Source organism: Poecile atricapillus, chromosome Z (genome assembly GCF_030490865.1).
Source record: "Poecile atricapillus isolate bPoeAtr1 chromosome Z, bPoeAtr1.hap1, whole genome shotgun sequence".
Taxonomy (NCBI): Eukaryota; Metazoa; Chordata; class Aves; order Passeriformes; family Paridae; genus Poecile; species Poecile atricapillus.
The window spans coordinates 61204058-61225063 of NC_081289.1; the positions used below are offsets into that span (position 1 = coordinate 61204058).

General features: G+C 36.9%; 1 protein-coding gene across 9 annotated transcripts in view; it reads right to left on the reverse strand.

The window, feature by feature from the left end:
* Positions 1–21006, reverse strand: part of LOC131593026 (kinesin-like protein KIF21A) — an 86348-nt gene that overhangs the window by 19794 nt on the left and 45548 nt on the right. For 4 of the 9 annotated variants that reach the window (XM_058865181.1, XM_058865188.1, XM_058865187.1 and 1 more), the window contains exons 12-27: positions 17944–17982; positions 15640–15724; positions 15354–15471; positions 14040–14228; positions 12933–13132; positions 12430–12537; positions 11858–11926; positions 11548–11759; positions 10707–10860; positions 10128–10328; positions 9694–9795; positions 7773–7938; positions 7269–7289; positions 3326–3386; positions 3067–3121; positions 1466–1683 (exon numbers count right to left, since the gene is read on the reverse strand). In XM_058865181.1, coding sequence (XP_058721164.1) covers positions 1466–1683; positions 3067–3121; positions 3326–3386; positions 7269–7289; positions 7773–7938; positions 9694–9795; positions 10128–10328; positions 10707–10860; positions 11548–11759; positions 11858–11926; positions 12430–12537; positions 12933–13132; positions 14040–14228; positions 15354–15471; positions 15640–15724; positions 17944–17982 — 1998 coding nt within the window. The remainder of the gene's footprint in view (positions 1–1465; positions 1684–3066; positions 3122–3325; positions 3387–7268; positions 7290–7772; positions 7939–9693; positions 9796–10127; positions 10329–10706; positions 10861–11547; positions 11760–11857; positions 11927–12429; positions 12538–12932; positions 13133–14039; positions 14229–15353; positions 15472–15639; positions 15725–17943; positions 17983–21006) is intronic. The other 5 variants (XM_058865189.1, XM_058865184.1, XM_058865186.1 and 2 more) reach the window with 3 other exon arrangements.

Below are 21006 nucleotides of genomic sequence, written 5' to 3' on the forward strand. Positions count from 1 at the left end.
TGCAGATTGATTGTGAGAATTTTTGATCACTTATCTACTGAAACATGATCAGTAACAATTCAATATATGACGCCTACTGCTGACTGAATTGATTTTTTGACAATATGTAACTTTCAAATGCTTGAAGAACCCAGTTTTGGGAAAATCCTGTTTTGCCTTTTTGCTGGCTCATTTTCATAAACGGATACATTCTAGAAGATGGAGCAAGGCAAAAGTTGGTATTACCTGAGTCTTGGATGTCAGGTCATAACACTTGATGTTTTAGATCTTGAAGCTTCAAAAGTGTCTACTCATCTCAGGCTAACTGCTGAAACAAGTGGGTTTTCTCCACCTATGCTCACCCTCAAGAGCATTCTTTCCAAGCAGATCCTATTTGCACTGAAGGCATCAGCATGGGTTAATAATTGCTGTCAGCAGTGTTTTACTGTTCATGATTGCCACCTCAAGCACATGCCAGAAATACATAGTAAAAAATATAAATCGCAAATGTATATTAGGTAGAGACTGCTGTAAAAATATTATGCAAATAGGACAGATGAATATTAAAAGATGCTTAACTCCAGAACCTGTAACATCAAGATAGCTATGGGACACTGATTTCCACATCCCTGAATGTGGGGAGTGCATTCAATTTACACATGAGCTTGTGCAACATAGGAGCTAGTACCTAAAAAGCCAAGAAAAGGGTCTCTAGCAGTGAATGGCTAATAACCTGCAGTGGTATTGGTAGGTATAAAAAGAACAGCAAGAGCAAGTGAAAAGAAAAAAAGTGCGTGTGAGAGACATCTGCTGGTCCCAAAGTAAAAAGACAAAAATATTTTTAGTTCTGTTTAGAATCAAGAGATACTTTCAGATAGTAAAACTGTTCTGCAGGTAAGTGCAACCTGCAAACAGAAAGGAATTTAGAGGATTCATAATGTCTAATATTTTCCTTTCAACTTTTTACTTGCATACTCTATTGTTCCAGAGACTTCTTCATTTTAAGCATGGCCCACACAACACAACTTACAGAAAGATTTTTCCTAATAATTAGGACCATATACAAATACCATGTTATATAAAGCTTTTGGACTGTGTTTTGTCGCTTTCTTTTAATCTCTCTGCTGTTCTAAGCAGATTCTCACTACCTCCCTAGAATATGCATTTCCCATAGCACTAATACAGCAAACTATTCAAGGTATGAGAGGGTTTTTCCCTCTACATAGAACACGGTTACAATAACTTTATTACAACAAAGCAACTTAACAGAGCTTACATCTTCAGTAAGAACCACAGTACTTACAACCCTGCATTTACACGTTCTAGAATGGTGATGGTAGAAAGGAAGGAGATTTGTCAGTATTATTTAGTAAGCTTCAAGTATATCAACCTCACTTGTAAAAGTTAAAATAACACATTACAAGAAATTGGCAACATGCATTTTTTTAAAAGCAAAGGATAATTAGTACAGCGTGGCCAAACTTACATGCTGCCTATTTTAGAAGGTAAGCCAGATGGTGGAGGTATAAACTCTCTGTCCCTAGCAGCAGTATCATGTGTGTCAGCAGCCACCCCACTTTCCTGGGTTTCTGCGAGTGGTGCGATAGAGCCGGCCAAGGCCGGGTCTGCAGCGCTGCTGTCAGAGACCAGGTCGCTGTTGGCTGCGTACAGCAATTCCATCTGCGTGGTGGTCCTCCGGCGGGCCTGGAGACAGGGAGAAAACAAACTGTCACTTAAACATGCAATGGTATGTGCCAAGAGTCCTACACTCAAGCTTATCCTTAGCTGGCAATTAGCATCCCCCTCAAACACTTGGTAACTGCCTTTGGAAACTAAATCAAGAAGCTCACCTCTGCTTTTGGGCAGTGGTTTCAGAGGAGGCAATTCAAATTCAATGGCATGAAACACCAATTTGACAACTGGTTTTCAAGGATATCCTTTCACCAGCTGTCAATACTACGTGAGTACAGTATTACTCACCTACAATTTATGCAAATGAAATGTTATAAAGCAGAGAGGAATAAAGCAAATTGTAAATTTAAAAAGCTACGATTATATTGGTATGACTTCTAACATCAATGCTTCTTCTCATATACAAACTCTGCTTCTTACTTAGTTTAAGCCATCTCAAAAATCCACATGAATTAAGATTCATTCAGCATTTCAACCATTTGAAAACAACAGGATAACTTATAAAGGAGCTAAGCTTTGTACAACACAGTAATTTGTAAAAAAATTGATCATCCATGTTAGTTGTGATTTTACTGTGAAATTAAGATCTATTCCTCAGGGAAAGAAAGACCAATGGAGAAGAAAGATCCAGTCTGAAAAGAGCTGTTACAAAAATGACATGTTTATTTCATAGCATTTTCAGACCAAACTCACTTAGTTAAACAGCCCTAATAGCTGCAACCAAGGAATGTTATCAAATAATGCAACAGCCAACACAGATGTTTTCTTCCAAAGCCAACTGCAGTTGAAAAAGCAAAGGCTAAGCTTCTATTTACTTTGCAAACTTGGTTTATGCTTCTGTGAGCACAGAAGCAAAATTGCCATCAGCACGTTTCCAGTTCCCAATGCCATTAATATTAAACTACAGTCAGTCTAGACATATTCCTCCAATGTCAACTGTAATTAAGATTGTGGAGGTCAAACTTCTATTTGTTTCATAAACTCCCTCCAGATTTTTGTGACAAATTGCAAACAATAAGCATGTTCACAGTTCCTGCTGGCAATAGCATTGAACTGTAGCCTAACTAATACTAATCTGCAAAACTACACCAGTTTGGGGTGGAAGTAAATGGAAGAACACCTCTCTTTCTGGAATTCTAATAACTTAGCCCCAAAATACTGAAGAAGTTATTTTCATCATTGCTTCTTAGAGAGCAGTGTCACACAAAATCATATTGCACACAAATCACATGAAAAGTACATCAGTTCACCTTTTGCACATCTTAATTTATTTAAGTCCCTTGGGCAAAGCAAGAGCATTCTTTAGAAGGTATTATTAACTTCTGAATTATTATAGAATCATAGAATCATTTAAAAGACATGTAGAAGAATTATCATCATCATCATACATCCTACCTTGCTTTTGGGTTTGACTTCACCACAAAGCTTCAAGAGATCTGAAGATAATGAACTAAAAGAAAAATTGCATCGCAGTTAGAAAGTAATATTTTTGCAGATGTGTATTTTTATTTTATTCTTCTTTCTACTGAAATCATGGGCAAAGTATAATAAAACAATGTTACAGATATTTTCTAAAGGATATATGATTTTGCATTACAAAAGGAGGAAACTACAGTAATTTTTCTAGAATTGGTAGTAACAAAGATTTGCTCACCTTCCTTCTGTTCCAGGACTGTGCAATGGGGCGTCCTCATCAGTACTATCTTCCAAATTTTCTAGAAAATTTCCAAAATAATAACATTAGTCTGTCCCTCTACAACAGGATGTAAGGCTTTAAGTGCTATACAAAACAACTCAGACAATGTTGAATGTAGATGAACAGAGTACAAAAGATGGGGATATTCAAAATGTCTTGACTACTTTCTGTCCAGCTCCCCCTGAATTTTCCTGACACCTAAATTAATTTTTTTTTATACAATCTAAATACATCATACATCTAGGCATACTGTGCCAAACATGGTCCTCTATCTACTGTAGGAGAGCAATAGAGATAGGAAAACAGCCACTCTAGAAGGAAATCTGTAAGAAAGCAGATAAAGCAAAGAAAATTATCTGCAAGGCATGGAAGATATGGGATGTAAATCAATGGACAATAAGAATGTCTCTTTCTGCTCATTTTTTTTCATCTTCCTGCTCCAAGACAGAATCAGCCTGGCTATAATGAGAAAGAAAATTCTTTTCTATTCTTTTAATAGCTAGTTAGCTGAGGCTCAGCCTCCTCTGATACAGAACACCACCATTTGAGCTGACAAGGAGCAAGCACTTTATTATTTGTTTTAAAGGAGGATGATGCTTCCACTTAATACTATAGAATCGCTTCCTAAAAATAGATTAATTTCTGAAGGAAGCTGTTCAATAGAAATGTTCCTGAAGCAAAAATGGGTACACAGACCTATCCACAGAAGACAAAGGCAGCATGCATGCCACACACTAACACTGTCAAACATCCAATTAACATCTGCATGCAAACGGTGCAACACATTAAGCTGAGACAATGAGTCAAGGGCACATGTACAATCAGTTCCAAACTTCTGGCGAAGCAAATCCTCTAACTTGCACATTATTCTAATAATACATTTTAGACACAGATCAAGGACATAGGTAACATATTTTTGCAGGCAAATTCCCTTATCTTTGAACATACTCACGAAATATTAATGATTATATTAAGGATTAAATAACCTTGTAATGATTCCATTCCATAATTCCATTCCACCTCCTCTTTACTAGTAGAGACACTGAGTTCATTTAATTTCTGACAAAAAGCAGGTACCATTTGCAATGCACAGAACCACTATATTTGTAACCCATATTAAAACAGGTTTGTCCATGTATATGTTTTAAGTGCAAGTTCACGCTTTGGAGAAAGGGAGGAAAGATATGCAGCTTTCAGTTGAATTTTGAGAAGGAATGGAAAAAAAGAAAAGGAACATATTTTTGTGTATACTGCCTCTAAAGATATTTCCTGAAAAAGTTAAAACCATCCACCTAGAACCAACACCAACAATGCACTTCAGAGTTACTCAACTGCTGTATTAACAATGGAATCTTAATTATCAGAAATGCAACAACATTCTAAAGAAACCAGGGTCAAAGGAATAGCACTCTGAATTTTCAGGGTTTTTTTGTTCCATCCTGGATTTGAGGCCAGATTAAAACCCTTCAATACTTAATATTATTAGTGTTGTTATTATTGCTATTATTATTATATGCCTTCTACAAAATTGGGGATTTAGAGTATTACTCCTTTCAGTAAGACAAAGCAGCATCCCTAAAATAAATGCATTTTTAAAAACAATAGGATTCCTATTAGAATTATGTTACTTCATCCCCTCCTTATAAAGAACTTATGATCTCTCTTTACAGGTAACTAAGTCTAAAGTGTGGAATGACCACAAAAGATGGGATTTTATTTGTAGGCTCACTGTCATGTGAGCTGATGAGTTTCTTCAGTTTGCCTGCAATTCAACACAGGAAGAATGCCCAAAGCCCTGAGATAGAAACCAGTGCACAGAATCAACAAAAAGGTAGAAAGAACAAGATTCTGCAAGAGTGAGAAGAGATGAAAGGAGAAATAGTTAGTAAAGATAATAATGTTTGTAGGGATAGCTGCTAGTAAACCAATGATTGCAGAACAGGTGGAAAGTTCTCTGATTATTCATCTTCATCCTCATGCAGCGGTGACTGGATGGTACCAGAACAATGCCACACACCAGCACAGTTCACCCAGAGGAAATGGCATTTGACCAGCCCTCTCAAAATCTGCGCATGGATGGCTGTGAGTCACATCCCTGAATGTCCATATATCACAGGTGGGAAGGAAAAGCAGCTCCCACAACTCTTCAAAGAGAAGTCACTTCAGCAACACGCAAAATTCAATTTCATGGTCATTTTAACTCTTCACAAGAGCAGATGGAATAGTGAATAGCAGGTAGTTCATCCACCAAGGTGGATGTACACTGAAAATCTAATCAAGTCAAAATCTGAGCCTGTGATGTGCTTCTCTGCAGACTGAAACTTCTTCTTGTCTACACTTGAATGCAAGTGCACAACTACACTGGGGAATGTTTTTGGAGCCAAGTGCATTCAAATGGCTAAGAACTTCTGAAGATACTGGATCTGAAAGCAGGCATCAAGAGGGTGAATCACAAACACCCTGGAAGTGCAATCCCTTTGCACAGATAGGGCTCTCTGTGCTCTACCACTGAGATGTCAGGCATCCTAGTGAGACTGATCTCAGGATCTGCTGCCACCCATACTTCTACCTATGGGAACTGTGTCAGGCCCTGCACCAAGAGAGTCCCTGCAAACCAGCTGGCAATCCCAGCATCAAAGCCTCTCTACAGTGGTGTCTGAACTCCCTGCAGCTCTAAAGGGTTGGTCACTAGTGATCTACAAAACACAGACTACCAACAGTTGGGATTTCAGCTTGGACCTTGGTTAGTGCAGCCTATTCAGCTGCATTTCCTTCCTAAAAAGTATTAGCAGAGTCTTGAGTGGCTTAGATACTCCAAAAGCCTCAGGTCATGCTTGCAAAGTGTTAAAAAGCTTCTTTAATGAGATAACACTCTACGAAAAATTTGATGACAGAGCGACTAAATGTTTCAATACATTTAGCAAGTGATTTTTCATTGCTTCAAATGTTGTTAATAAGTAAAAGCCTGTCCAGAGCTAAAAAAAAAAAATGCAATGCTGTCAGGAGAAACAATGTTCCAATGGGGTGAACATGCACACACATTAAAGGCCTGTTCTAGATACTCTATGATAACACAAACCACTGAGGTTCCTGAATAAATATAACTGGCTGCATGCAGCAAGATCCCCAGACACAGATCCTCAGGTGTCATCTTACAGGAAGCTGGCAAAATTCTCACCATCTCTAGATTATGATCTATAGACTTCCATGTAGTTTGGTGCTTTTGAAATGCTGTGCAAACTAGCACAGGACAGCATAATGTGATTAAAAATAGCACAAGACAACACAAAAGGACTTATCACTGGTAACAGGAATATTTTTCTCAAGTTCCAAATATAGCAAATTGTTTTGAGGGAAGAAAATAAGCTTAATTAATTTGGGAATACCTTTAAAGCAACAGCAACAAGAGACTTATCTCGAAATCAGTGAAGTCAGTAACTTAAACCCAATTGAAAAAGTGAGATATAGTCCTGCATTCTGTACAATGTTTACATTACAAAGTGAGCTATTTGCAAAAGGTTAAAAATGAACCAAAAGTTAAGAATTGCCTTTTTTTAAAAAATTAAATAGATGAGCAGAATTTTTCACAACAGTAGTATATCACAAAATAGTATTATATAGTCTGAACATACTTTGGGTTTGCAAGCACCAAGCTATAATTTGAAATACAGCTCTGCTTACTGTCTTCACTTTTAACTACTACAAGAACTACTACCATGACAGCTAGGGCTGGTTTCAGAAAGGAAGAAATGATCTTTAAGCTCATGGTAATGAGTACGTTTACAGAATAGCTCATGCAGATTTCGCACACTCACAAATTCTAAGATGCATCAGTTAGTGAACATGAATGAATTAGTAACTCATGCAGCTGTACAGTACACAGAAAGCTAAACATACTTACCCAGTGGTATGCTATCTAGGTCTGTGTAAATACAGCAACAAGGAAAAAAAAGCAACATTCCAATCAAAATATATCCGTTTATAAAAAGAAATAAAACAAAAGTACCCAAATGTATTCTAAATTTTTCTTAGTATCATCTCATGAGAAGTAGAATAGATGCCGTAACAACATAAGATGCCAATCCAAAATCCCTAATATGTGATGATTGAACAGGATTGAATTTTTTAATTTCACATTTAGAAGTTACAATTCCAAACTGTAAAAATAGCAAGCAGATTGTTTGAATTTTAAAAAATCTCAATAATAAAAAAATTTCATTTCCTACATTTCACTGCAAGAGGGTCTACTTAAAAATGTCATACATGCATCTCAATTGTGAAGTATAAGGTATTAAAATACAGCATCTATTCAGAAAAGAAATAGTCTAGAATGCCCAGTACAGCATGCACAAAAGGCAAACATGACATGCAGCTGACTGTTCAGAAAACAAGATGAAAAAACTACCTTGCAAAGCATGTCCCAGGAAAGCATCAAGTTCAGGATTTAATTCAGCTTTTTCTTTTAGCATATGAAACAGCAGTTGGTTCTGAGTAGCACTAGTAATCTCTGTCTGCTTAAGGCGTCCCTCAAGAACTTTGATCTGAGCTTCTTTCTGAGCTGCTTGGAGACCCTAGGAGAAAGATGACAAATGTTTTATCACAACCTTTGTTTTACAAAATCAAAATTGTCAAAATTTTTAAAAAACTACAAACACAAATAATGTTTACATTGTAGCCACCTTCTCACATTCTGAAGATCAGGTATCAAAAGAGTCTTTTTCTTTCCTTCACTTTTTAAAGAGACTCATCAGGAATTCCTTTAACTTGCATTCCTCAGACTGCAAATAAGTATCTATTGGCTAAGTGGGACATGACTCCCAAGTGCAATTCAGAGTCTTTGTATTTATTAAGGGTAGCAAGCACCTGAAAGATCAAAACCTCCACTTTTCACAAATAACTACTTTTAAAAAAATTATTACCTATGATACTCTATGACAAAGAACAGCGGGGACGTGGAAGTGGGACAGGGTGGGACCCAGAACTGTAATCATTCCTACGCAATCACTCAGTGAACTTACAGCTTCTAATGAAAGCTCTTTCAGCCCAACTTATGACAGAATTCATTCAATCCATGGATTGGTGGGAATTTTTTAGTTTTAGAAAATACAGGCAAAGAAATTTACAGGAAATGGTTTCCAAATAGATTTCCAAATCCCAAAAGAAACAATATGGAATAATGAAGGTACAACACATCTTCTCAAAGACTTGTAGGGAAACAGCAGACTTGGGGTGCTAGTGCTTGAGTAACAAGTGTAGCCCGATGAATTTACACACTACATTCTGACTGAAATAAAGCTACGTATCAATAGACACATTTTGTAGGTGAAAAACAACAACAGGATAGACAGTAGGCATGACCAATTTTGCAAAAAAAAATATCCCTTTGGCTCTCCTATGTGATAATTACTAAACAAAAAGATAACAGAATCTTTCACATAATGGAGCTTTTTATCTTCATAAAGAGAAATTGTTAACAGAGTGAGTCAGAGGCACTTTTCTCACATTAACTCTGTTGCAAGATCCATTCAAACATATCCAAGGGCTGAAAAAATATTAAAACATTGAAATTTCCAGAAGCCAATGCAATTGTGGGAATCTTCTTTGCCCTTTTTTTTTCTCCACAAACTTTTTGGATTTCTTACATAGTGAAGAATCAAGAATGCAAAAGAAACCCCAGGGGCTTCTTTTGACCTTCGGGGGCGGACCCAAAGACAGTTTCAGTATCATTCAAATCTTCCACTTGGCTCAGTGAGACTGGGTACCATTCTCCAGACAGACAGCAGCAGCAAGAGCGTACACGACACATGTGTGCACAGGGCTATAAGGTGCCAAATTCTTATTCTGAAAATATGAAAAAAACCACCCCCAAGACTTTCAGAAGAATCTCTGTGGCTCTGCTCAGACTGAAGTATGCCATGCATCAACATCTAACTTAAAACAAATTTTCTGAGGTTCATATTTGTATAAAGGTGGCTAAGCCAGTCTTTAAAAAAAGATCTTGAGCTCTCTTTAGGAGTTTGTTAAAAACCAGAGATTTATTTGATTACAAAATGCTAGTGCTCTTTTAAGAGCAACACGAGCTAATTAATACAGTGAAGTAGGTTCTACTGGGAACCCCCAGTAGAAAAACAGGCAGTAAGTTGAAGAGGACGACAGATCTCAAGGGCCTTCACACTGAGAATCAGCAAGACTCAGCAATGTTGACCAGCTTTGATTTGTTTAACACACATTAGTCATGTCTTTACGTCAGCACAACATATGTGCACTTGGCACATTGCCATAGTCCCAGCAGACTCATATTTCTCATACTTCACTTAGCACATTACCTTATTGATACCCATCATAAGGAAGTGATCAAGCAAATATCGAGCCTCTGTCAAAGTGCAAGCATTAATTACAGCTGTTACATCCAAGGTCTCTCCTTCTTCCTATGTGTGCAAGAATAAACTCAGTCAGATGGTGAAAAAATCCCAAGAATTATACTAATTTACTGCCAGCATATTAGAAAGCATCAGCTTTGACATTTAAATGCTTTGCAATCTTAGCATGCGTAACACTATTGACACTAAAACTCAGGTATCAACTGCATAAGTCTTCATGTCAAACTTCACATAAAAGTTTTCACCAATTTTTACTTCCTGGCTCAATAATTACACAGACAAACAAGAACTAATTTCTAAATGAGAATATTTTCAAGGCTAACACAATTAGTTGTTTTCTTGTTCCCATTTTATCATTTTTGCAATAATATTTGACCTACCTTTGCTTCTTCCATTTGCATAATGTTTGCTTGGCAGTCAGAAATGCTGTCGTTAATGTAGTCTATATTTGCAGTTACTGATTCCATCTCCTCATTTATGTTTTGGACATTTCTATCTGCTTCACTGCCACCCCCACCCTTGATGAGCTTCTCCCTTTTCTTTGAAAGCTTATCTCTTCTTTTGGTGAGCTCTTCACGTTGCTATTTTCCACAAAGACATAACATTACAAAAAAAAAGGAATTAGTAAGCCCTTAGAACATTGAAACAGCTTTTTGTTTTCCTTTATTTGCTACAGTTTAACTAACATATCATGATTTCCATGGGAAGAAGTTACACAGGTGAATACAGTAATCTATTTGCACAGGATGTCATTAATGTGCTTCTTTGTTCTCAGTAAGCACAGTAGTCCCATGGTTGAAATGCCTTCTGGAGTCAAAAGTGTCTTTGCTGCCTGCAGTAGATTCCAGCCACTTTGCCAATGCTGCCATAACAGCAATTAATTTACAGCAAACATACTTGCAGTGCTCCCTATTTTAATACAATGATAGGCAGCCAACAGTTCACAGCAGATCACCCACCGTAAGCAGCCTGTTCATATCTGCCTCCATGTTGGAAATAGTCATCCTCTGCATAATAATATCAGTCACTCTGCGTTCCAGTAACTGCCACTTCATCCTGGCTGCCTTTGAGGAGTAAACTCTGCTTGCCACTGCCTTCCGCTGGTACTTCTTCCTGTGATACATTCAAGGGAAATATTCAGCTAGTCTAAAGTAGCCCAGTTACAAATTTGAATGTGGAAATGATCAGGCTGGAATATTTTTCACAAACAACTTAAAAACTTCATGCAGAAGTTCTCATACGTTTTCACTGCACCAGACAGCTGCCCTTACCCAGCCCTGAACTCTACAGCACTCTAACACATTGCCCTTGAAAAACAGGTATCAAACACTGCGTCATCCTTTGTGATGCACTACTGAGATCAAAAGCCACAGAGATGTTGTCCCTATTTAACAAGGAGATCTGCTTCAAACCACAGTGATAAAGCACAAATAAACCTGATACACTGAACTACATTTTCCAACAATTTTTTCTGTGAACTTAACATGGCTGGCATTGGACCACCAAGGTAATTGCTCTTGAAGAGCAGATTTAAAAACCCTTAAGATTTCAAAATCCAGTTTATGTGACTTGCCCTTTAGTGCCATTTTGTATTATTACATTATTTCTTAAATCCAGAAAACTGAAATGCATTTGATAATGGTAAAATGCCCATTTTATGAGCATTACATGACAACATTAAATTGACAACATTTGACAAATAACAGCTCCTGCAACATGTATCATCACAAAAGTATCTGCTTTAAATTCCACAAAAATTTCAGTTCTTGTAAGAGAGTCCTAAAAAGTTTTAACCCTTACCCTGTTCCATTTGTTGCGGTTACAGATAATGCTTGAACCCTTGCAACAGGAATTCTCATCTTCTGCTGTGCTGCTGTTCTGGAGCCATCATGCTCACCCGACACACTAGAACTTGCTTCCTGGCTGGAATGCTCAGGCAGACTCAGTTTCCGATTCACTTTTCCTGCCACTTTATCAGACAGAGGCCTTACTTGCCGACGAAGGGCTGTGACCTGAAACACAGTGCAACAACACAATTAACTCTCCCAAAACTGAGGTCTAAATTACAGGAATACATTTTCAAAAATGCACTGCTGTTTTACCACAGTACCTCTTCAGTTTTCCGACGTAAGATAACTTCTTGGTTTCTCTTCTGAGCTTCCAGAAGTTTGAGCTGATGCTGTGAAAAAATAGAAGCAGCACATGATATTTTTTCCATTATCTCTCACAAGGACTGCAGTGTATAAACAAAAAAAACCAAAAACCTCTACACATTAATACAAATCTGCAAAACTTCTGTGACATGAAGACTCAAATCATGATTGTTCCTTGATCTTCCTAGTACAGAACAAGAGTGTTTCACTGTATCAATTCTATCAAAAAGAATAATTCCATGCAAGCAAGGTGGTAGCAACAAATTTGTGAAGGTTCACTAATTCACTGATAACATTGATATACATACTCAATAAGCACAACAGGAAAGAGAAGACTTATCACCTGAAGCTAGGAACTGTGTTTGCATGGAAATCAAACCAAATTTTGTGTATTTTCACTGGTGAAAATATACAGGTTTTTTCACTCCTGCCTCAGTGAATGCATATACACAGTGCGTGCCTGCAAGCAGAGGCACATCACAATGACAGGTGCTTATTTCAAATGAAAGTTCTTTATCTGCCAAATCACCTCTCGTTTGCGTTGCTCCTTTTTAAGCTGTGCAATCTCTCTATTTCTTCTAGATTCAGTCATTCTAGCTTTCTCCTGCTCTTCTTTCATTTGTTTCATCAAGCGAACCTGTAAAGAAGTCAACACTTACAAAAGCTGTTCACACTGAAGTGCTGTTCCCTTCCCCCAACCATAGAGTTTCCTCTTCAAATTGCCATTTTCCAGTATATTACTAGCTTTTATCCATTCATCTCCTCCATCTAATGTCTTCTTCACTAAGTGCTGAATAACAGCTAATAATGTGCAAGCTCATGCATGTTTGATACCTTAATTTTTGTTCATTAAACCTAAAAGCTACTCCTCTCTCCCCCAGGAACAGCCTGGTGCTCACATCTCTTCTATTTTCAGACTTCCAAGCAGGTAACAGCAAGAACAGAGATATCAGGTACATGGATGCACAGGAGATTTCAACCCAATTTTCAGTAAACATTCATTGTACAACACTTCAATTTACTGAAATATACCTTGGTTTTTTTCATCTCTGTCACCTCCTGCTGCAGTTTCTTCAGCTGCTTTTCATATTGAGACTGATTTTTAAGCAATCGTGCGTGTTCCTTTTGTGCAGTTTGAAGTCTCTGCAGTTCTTTATTCATGGCTTGGAGTTTCTTTTCATATTCTGACTTGATTTTTTTTGCCTTTTCTTCTGAATAGGTCTCTACAGAACCTAGAGCAAATGAGAATGCTTAATCTGCTTTTGCTCAGGGTACTTTTACTTTGCCAGTCACAGCAGGTAACTATTTCCTCTGCTCTATCATTATCTGCAATACCTTCAAAACAACCTAGTCTCTAGTTCCTGCCACCTGTACTACTTCAAACTTTCCACCTCGTATGCATTCTGGGATAAGAGATCAAGCATTAACACTTTCCTCTGACTTCTCTGCAACAAATCTGAGCATATAAAAGCACAAATACACACATTCACACATATGTACACAGGACTGTAACAACACTCCTAAAAGCCATCAAGCCTACTATTCCTTTTCTGACACTGATCAGTGGGGAAGGTTGAAGGAATAACAGGGGAACAGCAAAAGCTTAAGACAGTGTATAACCATAAAGCATATATAGTGTATATTTAAAAAAGAAAAACAAACAAAATACTTTCCACAGCATTCCCAAAGTGCAGTTATTTGTGGCTTGGGACTCCCAAGTCATAGGTGGTTTATCACCTTAATACTAATACATATTCAAAAAGGTTTGGTCAGTAAAACACCTCTGACAGGTCACTATCCTTCTTACTTGTATGCAAATAAAAAGAAAGTGGGGAGGAAAGAACAGGAAAAAAACTTTTAATTCAGGAACTATCTCCAGAATTATGAGAGCTCTTAGAAAACTGAAAATGCTTATTCACCAAAATTAAATACCTGTCAGTAGCAATACATTTCAAAATTTTTTTCTCTCAATTCTGACAGGAACTAGAATGAGTAAAGAATGATTCACTGGCATTATGGGTACAAACCATATTTCTGTTTTCTGCAATTTCTCATCAAATTTGAAAAAGAAAATGAAAGAAGTAGAAAAGAATTCAACTTGAACATATCATACAAGATCGATGATTTTGTACTTCTTACCCAAGTTTTGAAGAACCTGATCTCTTTCAAGCTGAGTGTCTCGAATTTTATGTTGTAGCATCATTAGTTTTTCTTCATACTGTTTTTTCAGTGTTTGCAATCTTCGCTGGCTGTTTTCCAGTTCATCTATCAGTTTCTGCTTAATGGCTATTTCACAGGTGATGTTTGCCAAGTCAGCTTGATAATTTTCTAAAATAGAAAGATTTCTGTTAATGTAACAGCAAGGACCACATGAATACTCCTTGCAATTTTAGGGTTACTATAAATCCATATTGTTCCACACAAATCACAATGCACCATGCAACCCTCTTATCTGCAATTCATGTTAAAGTCTCTTTTGTAAACACTCTCAATCCTAGAACCTGGGAAAGAGGTAGGGAAAGATGTCACACTGGATCACAGTTGCCCCTATATTGTCACTACTCACATTTAAATTGCAGTATCAGCAATCTGACCTTCCCCGTCCAAAAGACTTCAAGATTTCAGCCACATCTCAGGGCTGAAGAATAACTGCCATCCATAAATCCAGCATGCTATAATAGGAAAAACTGACTGCTGTCAGGCTCCAAATGGCGACTTGCCCTTCTCTAACTCTTAGAAAGACAGTCAGAATTCTCAAAAGAGAGGCACCATCTCAGTTATGGAAGTGGACTGGTCAAGGGAATAAGTAGGAGGAAAAAGCAAGAAAAAGTACTAACCCACACGATAAATTCATGAAAGTTTAATTTCTTTAGACAGTTACGTTTTTTTTTTTCTTTAGGATTATGTGCCTCAGAATAAAGATATCAGTTGAGGATTATTATTTTTCAGGTTCCTGATAATGGTTTGTATAACTGTCAAGAAGAAACCAAGAGACTGGTTCTTTGCCCATTTGGCCCAACTCACATGCGAGAATTGCTGGTGATGCTGTTTCTGACTCTTGCCATATAAAAATGAGGAAGGCTGACAGACTTCCAGCCTTTCAAAATCAAATTCTACCATTTCCAAATGAGTTGATAGGAGCTATCACCTTTGTGATTAGTCCAGAGACATAAAAATAAACCAGTACTTAAACCTTACACTTTGGATGTCTTAATCAAGGAAGAAGCACATCATCAAACACTGGATGGCCTCTGGTCAATTTCAAAACCCACATAGGGACACGTGATCAGCTGTCTATTACATGTTTTAGCACCATAACTGAAAAAATAAGTCATTGGACATACTCTTTCCAGAGAATTACAGACAGACAGACAACAGTTCTCTTCCCTGCCAAGACCTGAGGTTTGACAGATATTATTTATAAAACTCTACAGAATATTGCACTGCCATCACCTTTTTCATCAGAGTCAGAATCTGATTCATCTGAGCTTTCAACAACTTCCATATCATCATCATCCTCATCATCTTCCTCCTCTTCTTCATCATGATCACTGACTTCCTGAATTTCCTCCTACAAAACATAGACATTAAAGCACCTCCACATTTTTCCATGCCTCAATCATTTGTGACTATCACTTTAAAGTCGCAGCATTCACCTAGTCTATTCCTAATTTTCTTTCTATAACCTTGCAAATCTTTAAACAATGAACAAATAAATCAAACACTTATAAATACTTACTCCCTCCAATTCATTATTCTCTCTCTCTGAAGTGCCTTTTTCATCTCTCTTCTCCTGCTCGTTGTCTGTGTTATCCTCTTTAACACTAATAGAAGAGGCAGACACAAATTATTCACAAACTGAAATGGCAGGTGTTTCCCATCCCCCAACCAGTAAGTTGTAATTCCAAATAAAGATGAAAAATAAAGTGTAGTTAGAAAAATGTACAAGGTGTTGGGCATGGGTAAAACACAACTTCCAAACTTCTGCACGTAATAAATTAATGCCTAATTAATCTTGGTTTGCAAGGTAATGATTAGCACATTGTTCCAGCATACTGCACAACTGGGACAATCAGAATAGACATCTCCAAATGCTACAGAAGTACTCATTTTGCATGGAAGTTGCAGTGCACCCAGAGTAGCTTTCATGAAATAATAAAAGAACATTCTGTGCAAGTACAACATACATTACAAGTATTCCTACACTTTCAAGCCATAACAGAGCCTACTGTACTTAGAATAGTCTTAAAATTTAATTATTTATGTATAAACCTTAAACAATAACCTAATTTATCATACTATAACCACTCTTTTGATTAGTTATTTCCTTTGACATAAAGGGAATGCTCAAAATAGGCATTGACACAACAATAAAAAGGGTTTACTGCAGGGTTTTTGGTTTTGTTCTAATACCCATTAGGGCAAGTTCTAATATTTTTAAGTGCACATTTAAGACATCACATGCAAATATAAAACAAAAAATCAATGGCACTCTGCAAATTGTCACAGACCGGGTATCAGTCCCTCCCGTACTACATGTACAAAACCCAAAGCTCCAGTGGATGGGAAATTTTGACAGAATAAAGCTAGACACCATAGGGGGTAATAATGAAAAACTGTGGTTAAGATTGCATAATGTGGAATCCACCTCAACTAACTTCAGCTGCATAAAAGTCTGGCAAGTTGTGCTGTCACTGATCAGGCACAGAAACCAGAAATGCACATCTTCCTCCACTGACACCAAGAGAAGCTCAGATTCAAGATCAAACTCCAGGGCAAATCCAATACCCAGTGCAGTGACAAGAAACATACAGTAGATTCAAGACACTTTAATTTGGTAAGCGACACCTTTAAAACGGTTCAAATCTAAAAAGTGCCTGTTGAGGAACACAGCGCTTCTGTGTACCCACAATTTTCTGTTGTATTACTTTTTAATCTCTTCAATGCTAACTGATTCCCTTCTGCCCCATCATGCTGGTCTTTACCAGTTATGAGCTGACCATGCATAAGGCAGGAAAGCTTTTGCTTGGACCATCTGAATCCATGCCGCAACTGGGGATGCTGAAATTAAAACATCTAACCAGATTTGTACACAAAAAAAATGCCTAACAGGGAACACTGTGATACAATCTCATTTCCACAGATTTTCATCTCCCTCAAACCAGAACACCTTCTGTTTTATGTTGGTTATTAAGCCTAAGAGATAATGGATCTTAACTGCAATCCTCATGCAGATTGAGGCAAATCCCCAGTTTCCCTTCCAGCTGCAGTCAGTACAGAACTAACCACTACAGAGAATTTGTGTTCTGCCTAAGAAAGGGGAGAGACAGGAGGAAGGAGAGCGAGCAGCTCTCCCAGGCAGAACTGTACTGCATAATGTATATGCTACTGGTCTGTGGATTCAGATCATCTGCATCAATTCAATGGGCGGGTTTTTTGAATCAAAGTACACAGCAGAAAAATAAAAACTCCTTCAGTTTCACTTTTAATCATAATATAATTCCCTTTTTAGAGCCCTCAATTTAACTGCTCTCTGTGAATGATTATTCATCTACTGGTTTGGCTGAAACAGAATGGGAGGAATGATCAAGGCTTCATGCTTTCAGAAGTCACATGCTTTCAGAAACCAAAGCAGCAGACTTGACTGAGGTGTGATGGTCCAAGACACTCTTGATCTCACATGCCAAAATTATTGTTGTCATATACTGCCTGCTAGACATTTCATACTATATATGCTACTGTACCTTCCTCCTGCCTTTCATTTCACTTAGGCTATGCAAGAAAAAAAACAATTAATAGCAGGAATTCCCAAAGGTGCCACCTCCCCACAAAAGCTTTCAACCCTGTGTAATGCCAGAGTCAACCCCAATTCCACAACAGAGGTTTCTTCCAGTTAAAACACTGGTTGAAAATGAAAACCCAGGAAAGAATTCCAGACATTAACTACTCCTGAAGTATCTATGAATCTGCCCAACTTCTCTTCATGTACGACAACCAGTTAATTGAAATGACAGGTAATTAAAAACCTGGGAAATATTCCAACCTTCTTTCTTCTTGACTGCTTTCCTCAAGTTTCTGTAGCCTTCAAAAGCACGAGGTACAGTATTGGAAGGCCAAGCCAATGAAGGACAAACCAGACAGTGAAAAGCAAAAGTGATAAGAAGGTAAAAAAATGATATATATGAGCTTGCGGAGTTTAAAATGAAATTTTAAAAGATACCATCAAGAGACAACAAGTAGTAAAAAGGCAATACATCCTGGACAATTCGAAAGTAAACAGAAAACAAAGAAGAAGTATATGTAGGTTAACTAATCTGCCACTGATAACAAGTGTAAATTCAAGTTACACTAAGGAACAAATTTTAGACAATGTATTTAACTCTGTGAACTATTTCTAATAATGGATTAAGAAAACATCTCAATTCTAGAAAAAGCTTTCTCCTCTTTCTCCACTTAAAAATGGCAGGTGAAATACTGAAAATTACAAATACTGCCACAGACCCAATGTTACATATTCTCAGAACATATCAGGAAAAAAAACAATGCACTAGTTTTATATATGATGATAAAATATTGTAATATAAAGTAGGAATAAGAAAATTTTAGCATTAGTATTCTAAATAATATATTCTGAATATAATTAATACAAAAATTCTTCAAACTGCATTCATGTTTTTGTTTGGGTTTTGTTGTTTGTTTTTAAATAAAAAGTAGAAATCTGCAGCTTATTTTTCTGGGATTCAGAAAGTACATGTCAATAATTTCTTGTTATTTTTTTATAAATTAACAAAAAACATGCACCAGAAGCAATGAGATGGATAAAATGTTAGTATTTCTGCCTGTACTTTTTAATCTTGAATAAATGTGGATTTATCAGTAAAGAAAGTCTGCACGACATATGTAAGCATAGAGATGGCTTAAAATTCATCAACTACTGAAATTCCTCATTTCCCATTATGACAAGGTTTCAAGCAAGAGCTTTTGTTGCCTTTTCACTTTATACTGCCTATCATCTTCCTTCAGTATCAGCTAGGAGCTAGCACTCTGAACCCCATGTAACTTTCATCAGTAATTTGGTTTAATAAAGGTTAAGGGAGTCAAAAGAAAGCAGAAATGGTTACCAGGGGTATATGGCTGACTAACAATTGCAAGGAATGTGGAAGATTTGCTCAGGGGCTTCTAGTGGGTAAGTCACACTAAGTCCCACTGTGGGACACTCCAATCATGTCAGTTTTTCATAGGCAAAATATTACTGCTGTGTAAACTGTTTCAAATAAACCTTATGACAGATACTTATTAAAGGCTACAGATATATAGCAGTACATACCTGCTGCTCATTCAGAACCTTGCTCTTAGGCCTTCAGGCTACCTCACAGCAATTTAAGTAAGTTGTATGTATTTAAAATGATGCACCTTTTGTCATACTGACCCATAACCAGGAAACAAAAGACCAAGAAGGGCCACAGATGGGGCAGAACTACTAGCTAGGCTTACCAATCCCATTTTAGTAGAAAACTGCTAGTTAGACAATTTTAAAAGAATGGCAACACTAAAAAGTAATAGTTGAGTAAATGTAGCTAAATGCCTGTAGAATTTAGAATTAAAACAAAGAATCTCCATCAAACTGCCTGGCAAAGTGTCTGTGCATTACATTAATGTACACACCATTAACTCCTGAAATTTCAATAAGATAAAAATTGACAGTGATATAACTTTAAAATAGACTTTTCACTAATTGGATAGAAGCACTCTGCAGATAATAAGCATGACCATGTACAATCTCTCAAATTCTAACATTTCTTAGCATCTAACGAATTTTCCTCCCAACACATGCACCTCAGAAATTTCTAAATGTTTACTACAAAGCAGTCTGTAGATAGGCCAGTAGATAGATTCAAACCTTAGCAGCACTTTGAAGAGTATCACCCCATTTTATAGAACACATGGCTCACTTTAAGATGGAGCCACCAAAAGGTGTCTTCCAGCTTTAATTTTCCTATAGCTCTCTAATTCGGTAAGGCTAGAATTCAAAACTGTTTTCAAAAATAATTTATGGTAAGTAGTCCCTACTTTTGGAACAGATTACTTGGCCAACCCATCACAATATTATTTCCCTGGTGTGAGAAAAGTATGACTGGCTTTCAAAAAAAACCCAAAATAAACCATAAAAACACAACCTAACAACTGAGGCTCTATCTAAGCACATAGTTAAATGAAAGCTTGATTTTAAAATGCTTTACAAATGTACAAAATCAAATATCTTTGTTCCTGAATTTACATGTAAAGGACATAATGAAGTGCTTGGCTGAAGAGGGGACAGAACATTCTGCTGATTTTATTTAATACTTCCATCTTACTCTCAAGTTCTTACAAAAATGAGACAAAATCTATCAAAATCCCCATAAAAGTCTAAGAGCTTCCTGAAAAACGATATGCAAAGAATCCAGTTGCTCTTAAAACGAGTGTTCTTTAAAGTATCAGACATTTGTGTGGTGAAAGGATTTACAGATATAGGACCTAAAATTAAAGATATGGCTGACTCTCACCTACTTTATGCTTTGATTCTTTTAAGACTAAACTTTTATAGTTTTACTCTGAACTTGCAGAAGTCTGAAGGGCCTTTATTAAATAGAGTATCAGATTAGAAGCATGGAAAATTTCAGCTAAAACTGAGAGATTTCTAATGGATTCAAAGTCTCTGAGTACACAAAGCCTTGCTGCTATCTAAACAGGCATGTCAATGTCTATGAGGATTTTAGTAGGTGAGAAGTTGGACAGCAAAAAAAACAGCAAAGCATGATGTTGCAGAGAATTAGGAAACCTCAAAAAAACATTCATAGAAGCAAAAGATAAAGCAAAAGAAGCCATTCCAACAGCTACCAAAGAATCCCCACCTACTCAGATATCTTTTCTTCAGAAAGCTGTTTCAGTTTTGACATAGAGCTGAAAAAACTCCTATAATTTTTTCAAGCTTTAGTTAAATTTCAGGTGCATTTTAGAAGAAATTTTAAAAAATATCAAAATCTAGAAGAGAGCACCTGAGCTTTCATCATTGTGTGTAATTACATAGAAAAGTTCATTACAAAGGTGACATTCATTCTACAAA